The sequence below is a fragment of the Peromyscus maniculatus genome, chromosome 4, assembly GCF_049852395.1.
Source record: "Peromyscus maniculatus bairdii isolate BWxNUB_F1_BW_parent chromosome 4, HU_Pman_BW_mat_3.1, whole genome shotgun sequence".
Lineage (NCBI taxonomy): Eukaryota > Metazoa > Chordata > Mammalia > Rodentia > Cricetidae > Peromyscus > Peromyscus maniculatus.
In genome coordinates this window covers 133,845,251-133,854,952 of record NC_134855.1, presented here as the reverse complement: position 1 = coordinate 133,854,952, position 9,702 = coordinate 133,845,251, and the positions used below count along the sequence as shown (strand labels likewise).

The window sequence follows — 9,702 nt, the reverse complement described above, 5'->3', positions numbered from 1 at the left end:
CCTCTGGGACAGCAAGTGCTCCTAACCAGCTCTCAAGCCCCAAAGATTTTATTCTTTAAAAATGAACATTTAGCTGGGTGGTGGTGGTGGTGCATGACTTGAATCCCATCACTCGGGAGGAAGAGGTAGGCAGATCTCTGTGAGTTCGAGGCCATAGCGAGATCTAGAACAGCCACCAAAAACCACACAGAGAAACCCTGTCTTGAAAAACAAAGCAAAGCAAAACAAAACAAACAAAAAACCAAAACCAAAAAAAGGCAGCAGGGTGGTGATCACTTGGGAGACAGAGGCAGGTGGATCTCTGAGTTTGAGGCCAGTCTGGTCTACAGAATGAGTTCCAGGAAAGGCTCCAAAGCTACACAGAGCAACCCTGTCTCAAAAAACAAAACAAAACAAAAGCTTCTAAGGGATAATAAGATAAAAACAAAACTAATACATCAGAGTTGGACAGAACAAACATAAGGAAAAGAGCCCAAGAGAAGGCAAAAGAATCAGAGACCTACTCATTCGCACACTCAGGAATCCCATAAAATCTCTAAACTGGAAGCTGTGATGGATCTATAGAGGACCTGGCGCGGACCCCTGCAGGCTGTGTATATGGCGGCCTCCGTCTCTGTGAGTCCATATGAGCTTCTGATCATACTGACTCAGAAGGCCTTGATTTCTTGGTGTCCTCCATCCCCTCTGGCCTCTGCGCTCTTCCCGCCTCTTCAAGGAATTCCCTGAGTCTTGAGGGAAGACATCTTTTAGGGCCAAGTATTCTAAGGTGTCTCGCTTTCTGCATGTCTGCCTGTGCGTCTCTATTTGTTCCCCTCTGCTGTAAGAAGCAACTTCTCTGATGATGGCTGAGCAAGGCACTGATCTATGAGTATAGCAGAAGGTCATTAGGAATCATTTTGTTGCTATTTTTTTTTTTTTGGAAGGTTATATTTGATTTTCCCCTAGGTCCCTGGGTTATCTAGTCTCACATTCTTGGTCACCCAAGCAGTGCTGGGTACGAGTTCCATCTTGTGGATGGGCCTTAAGTCAAGTCAGATATTGGTTGGTTCCTGCCACAAGTTCTGTCCACCGTTGCCCTAGCCTATCTAAGGTAAGACACCAATGTAGATCAAAGGGCTGTTGGTGGAGTTGCTGTTTGTTAGCATGCAGGGTACCTTCCTGTACCGCAGATGCTAGCGCTGCCCCGAGGGGTGGAGGCTCTGTGCAGCCATCAGCTCCCGTCCTCCCTGCTCAATGAGTTGTGTAGGTGGCGTCTTCAGCAGTCCGGCCTTGCCATCAGTGTATGGAGAGCAACCTGTAGTCTTGGCAACAGCCTGGGTTTTTTTGGGATTCCCACGGGACTTCTTTGGCTAACAGCTCAATTAGATGCAACATGATCCAGTACTGTAGGTTTCATTTGGTGATGAGATAGGTAGTTGGAGCTCTGTCTCCATTACTTGGTGATTTCATTTTCATCACTTTTGTGCATATGTATATGTGTGTGTATATATATATATATATATATATATATATATATATATATATATATATATATATATATATATCTTAGGAAGCTCCTACTGTATGTACTAGGTCCATACTACCCCTCAAATGGCTCTTAATTTTACCTGCCTCTTCCTGTATTCCCTCCCTCATCCCTCTCCCCTTGATCCTTCTGTTCCAGCCCCGCCCCCATCCATCTATAACTAATCTAAGAGATCCATCTGCTCTCCCACCCCACCACTTGCTGTATACCTAACTGCCGGGGGTCTATGAATTGTAGCTTGGTTATCTTTGACTTAACAGCTAATATCCACATACACCGCTTGGCTCTCTTATGATCACATTTCACCCTCACAACCCAGGGAGGGGGTAAACACTGCTATTATCCCAACTTACAGGATAGACAGATACATGCTTTGCTCTGGTATCTCTGTTACCAATTGCTACTTGCTGTCAAGTGTGGAAGGAATTGAAAATGGGCATCCCTGGGTGGCAGTATCCTAGCTAAAGAAGCAGGGACAGTGATGAAAGGCTCTACTCAGTCCCAAAATATGCCAAGGCCAACCAAGCCTTGAGGTCTAGGGGATGTCAAGCAAGGTAGAGTCCAGCACAAGAAAAAAGCTGAACCCTGAGTTCTTCTGGAACTTCCTAATGTACCCAGAAAACATCATCTGAACTCATAGGATAGAGACAGCCTCAGAAATACCAGGTGATGGTGGTGAACGCCTTTAATCTCAGCACTTGGGAGGCAGAGGGAGCAGGTCAATCTCCATGAGTTCAAGGCCAGCCTGGTCTACAAAGTGAGTTCCAGGGGAGCCGGAACTGCACAGAGAAACCCTGTCTTGGAAAAAAGTGTGTGTGTGGGGGAACAGATGGACAGAGACAGACTCAGAAAAGGCTGAAGCCCAGAAAAAGACAAAAGCAGAGAATCACCCTGGATAGGAATCAGTTCTGATGGCAGCAGAAGCAGCAGGCACCATTTTGTCCTCCAGAGGGCACCTGATACCAAACAATGAAGCTGAATGAGACTTGGAGGTAAAGTATTGCCTCAAATTACAGCATCAGTGAAATTAAGAATTAATGCTAGCACAGAAAGGACATATATTAATGCTGAAACTTTGTAAGGAAGTAACAAAAGTTACCAGGAAAAAATGCACCCTAAGCCCATTCTGTGGCTGAATGTTCTTACTAAAATCACTCGGTGGAGGAGAGCATTAAGAACCAGATACCTGTACACTACTGCTGGACTCAACTGTGACCAGTATGGTCGCTTAGGGCCTCCCTGGGAGAGAAGACGGCTGCAAGAGGCTTCATGGGAGGGGCTAACCGCAAGCCCCCACTCCTTAGAAGGCCACCACCTTCCTGATCTGCCCAATCTCATGCTCTTTTGGCCATAGCCCAACTGCCCCTTCACCAAAGACCTGGGGGTGGGAGAGGGAAGAGAGAATGTCATGTGTTTGACGATACCAAGGCCTGCGGCAGGCTGCTTGGCACACACAGTCACCACTATACTATCTTGCCCAGGCCCAGTCCAGCTTGAGTCAGAAAAGGAATATAGCATTTTTATTCACTACTTTAAGTAGAACAAACTAAATACGTATTTAACAGTTTTGGTTCATTTATACAGTACATTAAATAAGTTATGCACAGAGTTAAGTAACAAAAGTTCCTATTGAGTCAAATGACAAAGCACAGAAAAACCAGACTCAAATGTGTCCTGCAGGTGGCTTCACATTCATCACCCACCTCTGCAAACCATGCTTGAAGGCTTGGCTTTCTATTTACATTATTGGTTTTCTGTAGGGATGGAGCCGTTGTAGCCTCATCAGGAACTTGGAAAGCCACAGGAATGGAACGAAGGCCTTGTATCAAACAGCCCTTTCAGCCATTCTCCGAACAACTGTTGCAGCTTCTCCCTGGCAACTACAAGGCAGGGACTGGGCTGTCCCTGACAGACACCAGCTGCACATGCCCTATTTGGTATAAGCACTGACAGTTTACACTGGGCATCTGGAGGCCGGATAAGATGTGGTCTGAGTGGGAAACATCACCTCCTGGGCTGTGGAAGGAGAGTTGGGAGGGGCGAATCATCACCTACCACCTCAACCTCCTCCTGGTTCACACTTACTCCATCATCTTTGGAAATGGGTGTCAACACATAAGACAGAAGCAGGTAGTTCAGCATTTTGGCTTTACAAGGAATATACTTGAGTGGGCAGGCTCTGCTCAGCAGCTGCCGGGTCAAGGATCTTCCACAGCTGGCCACCTGGCCCACAATGGCCAGCTCAGTTCCTTCTGGTTTTTCTCACATTTGGTTCAAACATGCCACCACCCAGTTCTTTGCAAACAGCTAGCATTAATCAAAGCACACTGGCTTAGTCTCCTGTGCCAGGAGCCTGGAAACCTTGGTTCTAGTCCAGTTCTGAAGAAAGCCTCAAGATGTGTCCTATTTGTAATGGTTTATTCAACCCACAATCCCGTCTGCAGTTTCCAGGACGATGGCCATCTGCTCATTCCTTATGCTCCGGGGAGAACCCACTACCATACACTTGCAGTCCTGTGAGTCCTCACATACTTGCTGAGATAGGTTCCAGAATCACTCAGAAAAATGTCCTCACATTCTATAAGCAGGTACGGGTCACTTCATCTTTTAGGACAGGGATATACAAACTAAAATGTAGATATCCCCTCTGGAAGCTAAAGATGCTAGCTAGAGTGGACATCAAGATGTGAATCACTTCTGGGGGATCAAATGGGTAAGAGTCTACACTGCAGAAGAGCCAATGCCCTGAGCAGACCTGGGGGGGGGGGGCAATGTTGTTTCTGCACAGATAGATGGCAGCATGTGACTTAGTGCCTCAGGGAAAAACCACTCAGCCTGTGCCCTTACCACCACCTGTCGGCATGAGCCAATCTGATGGAGCTGCTGCAGGGACCCTTCGTCATGTGTCTTCTTGTTGAGATAGGTCTTAGGTAACTCAGGCTGGCCTTGGAATTGCTATGTAGCTAAGGATGACCTTAAACTTCTGGTCCTCCTGCTTCCACCTCCCAAATGCTGAGATTACAGATATGCACCACCATGGCTGGCTTATGTCATACTGGGAATCAGATCCAGGACTTCTGCATGCTAGCCACATTACCAAATATGCCACATCTCAACCTAGCTTCCACGGTGTCCTATCTACCAAGTCCTCACCATTGGCTGGAGTGAGAGATGATTGTGTAACTCTAGTCTGGCTACCTTTTGGTGTTGTCTGGTTCCTGCAATTTTATCTCACTTGGTAAAGGATGATAAAGTCCTGATCTTTTTTGTTCCCAAATAGTTACTGCAGAAGCCAGACCTCTGAGTAGACTGACTCAGCTGTTTCCTCTTTTCTGTCTTAGTGGGATGAATGGAAGCTTTATGTTCACTTGCAGCCTAGCAACGGGTCATATTAGCAGACTAGAAATGAAGTGGGGAGTCAGGACTCACTCATGTAACTCCAGCTCCTACTCCAGATGCTGCTGCTCCTCCTGACTAGGAAGGAATTGGAGAACTGCAGAAAGGAACTCCTTGACTCTGAAAAGCAAGTCCTAAGCAGATGCCACTTAAGAGTGATGCTGACCAGAGTCGAGACAGTGACAGGTCTGAGAACTGTGAACTATATAGGGTCAAGTATTGTCTAGGTCAACAGACAAACCTAGGCAGGGCACAGAAGCCACGTAGTTCCCAAACAGGACCATAGAAACTGAGAATCTGTCAGGACAACCATGTAGCCCGCGAAAGTATGCCAGGCTCTCACCCCAAACCTTTGCTGTAGAAACTGATCTCCAACCTGATAAGGAGTAGTATGCTGGGTCCAGCTCTTTATTCTAACTATCTGGAATAGTCCTGTGGCCGCAAGATTTTAACTTGGGTGTTCATCCAATTTACTAATGAATAATGGACCCAGAGCACACCAGGAGACATTCTCAGACTCCCAGAAGCCTGGGATCCTCTCATGACACAGCCCTGACTCCACCTAGAAAATCAAAGTTGTCCCCAGTAGCTAGGATACTATAACAGCAGGCTGATGGGGATGTGGCCAGGGAGGCCAGGCTGTACTAGGCTGTCTGACAAGCAGTGGATCTTGGGTATTCTATGCTGAAACATGATTTTAAAGGTCTAAGTCTTTCTAAGACTGAAAATCCTTGTTCAAATAAGGTAGGGACTCAAAAATCTTAATTCTTTTTCTTTTTCTTTTCTTTTTTTTTTGAGATGAGGTTTCTCTGTGTAGCCCTAACTGTCCTGGAACTAGCTCTGTAGACCAGGCTGGCCTCAAACTCAGAGATCCACCTGCCTCTGCCTCCCAAGTGCTGGGATTGAAGGTGTGTGTCACCACCGCCCTGCAGGGACTCAAAAATCTTAAAATCAGTTGTAACTGTATGTAAGGACAATGCTATCCATGCCTTTATGGGGCAAGGGCTAGTATTCAGGCTTGGTCATTGTACAGAAGGTGACCACAGCTTCCAAAAGCCAACAGGATCAAGTCAATGACTCATCCCAAAATTGACTGTACAGGGCAAGAGGATGCTGGAGGACAATGAGTGGTAGGGGCAAGGTCCTCGGGCTCCTAACAAAACTCAAATGGCAGTACTTAGCCTGATAAATAGGGTACAGATGATGTTCTATTTGGAGAATCAGGTTTTTGGAAAAAATCCCTGAAGATGGGAAGAAAAACCAGTCAGGCTTTTCAAAATGGTTCCCACACTTCACAAACTCTTTCTGAGCTGTGAGGGATGCTATCAAACACATAACACAGAAAAAGGAGGCTGAGAATGTTCACCTGATAATGAACCCATGAAGGGGTGTAATGCCACAAAACCAGGTGTGATAATCCCACCAGGGTCAGGAGCACTGCTCAAACTGTAGCCTGACAGGTGCCAAACAGAACCCATGGGCAAGAGATACCCGCAGTGATCCAGACATGCACAGTCTGAGAGAGCAAAGGACACACAGAACAAGACGACTGTTCGAACAGTCAAGCAGCAGCAGAGAGTTTTGCATTTCCGAGAGGTGGTGCACTCAATAGTTTAGTTTGGCCAACATGCTCAGAGAAACGACTAACACAATGGTTTCATCCTCTTTCAGACCAATCCATGCGATGGAGATTATTTTCTGCACAAGCAAAATCAAGTGAAAGACAGGAGTTGGAGGATGGGTTCCAAACTAATGGAGCTGGCCAGGTTGGAATATCTTGTCCAGAATTATCTATGATGCTTGGGGAAGACTGCTTTAATTTATTACCATTGCTAGAGACTTTACTGAAGTAGTGGCTTCTTTGTGGCATGTCTGAGCATTTAGCAGGTCTGAGTGGCTCAGGAAGGAGTCCTGAGTACTGCTTTTTGGCTACTCGAGTCTGTTAGACCAATCAGTGTCTTTTGAGGGTGGAGATGAGGCTCAAGAAACTGGAGGCAGGGGGAGGCAAGGTCTCCTCCCTTAGCCTGCTGCCGGCCTTCAGGCCTCTACTATGGATGGTATGGGGCACAGGTGCCTGGTGGGACACTAGAGACAATCTGCTGATGCAAGGAGTCAGAGGAAGCTGGTGGTCTACACTAGGAAGGGCCGGCTATGCCAGTTTTAGCTGGAAGAGAAACGTCAGGAAAGCCATGGAGGAGGCAGCTCGAGCTACTTCCTATGTGCAGAGACTGACACACTAGTTCTCCCAGGGCACGTGGCCAATCCTACAGAAGCTGTGGAGTGCCTCCTGGATGCTTCCTGCCAATCCGTTTCTTGCTGATGACTCAATGGCTACTTGTTCTAATTGCCAGCTCCCCGGTGCGAGCATTCTGCCATGTGGAGTGGTCATCAGGGCGGGCGGAGCCCGTGGCTCAGAGTCCATTGGCATCGATGGCTGTCACAGAGGCAGGTGTTGAGGACCGTGAGGTGGTGGCTGAGGTCTTGTCCAGGGCTGGGCTGGGCACACTGCAGTCAGCAGACCTGGCTGAGCCCCGCCCTCCGGGGAGCAGTGGCCGGCTCTGGCTGTGGGGACTGTGGCCGTGCAGACTCTGGCCACAGAGGCGGTGGTGACGCTCCCAGTCCTTGTGCTGGCAGAAGGACCCACAGTAGCGCGCAATATTGCAGCCACTGCAGGTCTCACTGGCTTTTCGGCCACAGTTCCAGCAGTTCTGCAAGACACAGGCATGAGTTAGTGGCTGCTGACATCTTGAGGGGCAGGCTGGCCACTGTCACTTGTCATCTGTATGGTAGAGCAAGGGCCGTGGAGCTACACACCTGTGGCTGAGTCCTCTGAGGATGACCTTGAACTCCTGATCCTCCTGCTTCTCCCTCCCAAATGCCAGGATCATGGGCACATGTCCCCTGTCCCAGGTCTCACAACTATCTTCTGAAGACCATACATCCACATAGGAAGCTTGAACAACAATTTTCTATAGCAACCAATGGAGGAACCATCTTCACCATTTTTTACTGATAATTTTTTATCCCCCCCCAAAAAAAAAAAAACAAAAACAAAAACAAAAACAAAACAGGGCTTCTCTGTGTAGCCCTGGCTGTCCTGGAACTCTGTAGACCAGGCTGGCCTCGAACTCACGGAGATCCATGTACACCTGCCTCTTGAGTGCTGGGATTAAAGGTGTGCACCACCACCCCTAGCTACCTTTTGATCTTTTAACAAAGACTTTGAAAGGACTCTAGGAACACTGAGACTTTTCCCAAAGTTACCTGCCAGGGAAGCAGGATGGATGAAGAGGGAGGTGCCTGCGCTGAGGGAAACTGGAGTCTGGTGTCAAGGCCACTTTTCCCAAAGTTACCTGCCAGGGAAGCAGGATGGATGAAGAGGGAGGTGCCTGGGCTGAGGGAAACTGGAGTCTGGTGTCAAGGCCACTCAACACTGAGGTACCTCAAGTGGAGCTCAGGGAGCATTCTTACTGCTTGCTACCTTCAGTTAGAGCAGGACAAATACTCCTGAGGCTCAGCAGAAAGCGAAGAAGAGTAATTCTATCAAAGAACGTAAGAGCTAACGGTGAGGTCAGGACAGTCGCTGAGTCACTGAATACATAACTCAGCACCACCTCTAGATGGCTGGGAGCAAAGACAGCATTAACAACAAAACAAACAAAAAACCTACCCCTGTGTAGCCCCACCACTGACTCCTAAGTCCTTTGCTACCTCTGGGAGGAAGCCACTAGTCACCTGTGAATATCCTACACCCGAAGACTCCCAGGACACACTGGTAAAAGAAAAGTGTTTTTGTTTGTTTGTTTGTTTGTTTGTTTGTTTGTTTGTTTGTTTGTTTAAAGATTCTAGTCTGGGGTTTGGGGATTTAGCTCAGTGGTAGAGCGCTTTCCTAGCAAGCGCAAGGCCCTGGGTTTGGTCCTCAGCCCTGGGGTGGATGTGGGGGTGGGTGTGATTCTGGTCTGGTGAAGCTATCAAGAACTTAGCAACTAGCTAGCCTTCTCGCCTGTAAGGACATCAAAATGGCAGAAGCCCATCTCAAAGCATGGCTACAGCACTGGCTAGAAGAAAGACAGCCTTCTTCCTAAAATCAGGATGCTTGACCAGAATACAAAACAGGCTACTGGTTCCTTCCCAGCACTGTAAGATGGAAAACTGAGACCCAGATGTACTAAGGCAGGAATGTCATCAAAGGGCTGGCCATTCACAGCCTAGAGCCTGTGTTTCCTGAGCCTGAGGTACTCCATATACAGACTTACTTCAAAGTACATCAGAAAAGACTACAGATCCCTTCTGACTCAGGCTTCTTGTGAAATGTACTATACTGGCCGATACTACCAGCATCAGAGGACAGAAGTCGAGAATGGACAGAATTGTTACGTTACATTTACACATTTTCAGGCACAATGTCTGATGGGCTGCCGAGGAGTGATACCTCAACAAATTAACGGCACTTGTGAGGAAAAAGCCAGGAGCTGCCTATACAGGTTGCTACTATAGGCTGCCTCTCCCTCCAGGTGTCTTCAAGGACATCTAAGAACCAGGTCAGAGCACCAAGCCACCACCATTTCCACCTTGGCTGCCATTACTTAACAGTATCTTCCTGCTGCATAAAATATGGTAGACTAAAGTAAGCAGCCTCCAGAGACCGGCTCCTAGTATGCAGGTACAATACAGTTAGTGTCGGGAAAACTTGGCCAAAGGAGTGGCACAGGCCTGTGGTGCCAGCTACTTCGGAGGCTAAGATTTAATTTGAGACCAGCCTGGGCAATACGGTGAGGCAA

At 47.7% G+C, this 9,702-nt stretch overlaps 1 protein-coding gene across 12 annotated transcripts in view; it reads right to left on the bottom strand.

The window, feature by feature from the left end:
• Nucleotides 1-3,018: 3,018 nt before the first annotated feature.
• Cbfa2t2 (CBFA2/RUNX1 partner transcriptional co-repressor 2) overlaps nt 3,019-9,702 on the bottom strand; it is a 103,170-nt gene continuing 96,486 nt past the window's right edge. For 8 of the 12 annotated variants that reach the window (XM_076570941.1, XM_076570932.1, XM_076570936.1 and 5 more), the window contains one exon: nt 5,690-7,629. In XM_076570941.1, the coding sequence (XP_076427056.1) occupies nt 7,333-7,629 (297 nt within the window). In that variant the 3' untranslated portion in view covers nt 5,690-7,332. The other 4 variants (XM_042276543.2, XM_042276544.2, XM_076570938.1 and 1 more) reach the window with 3 other exon arrangements.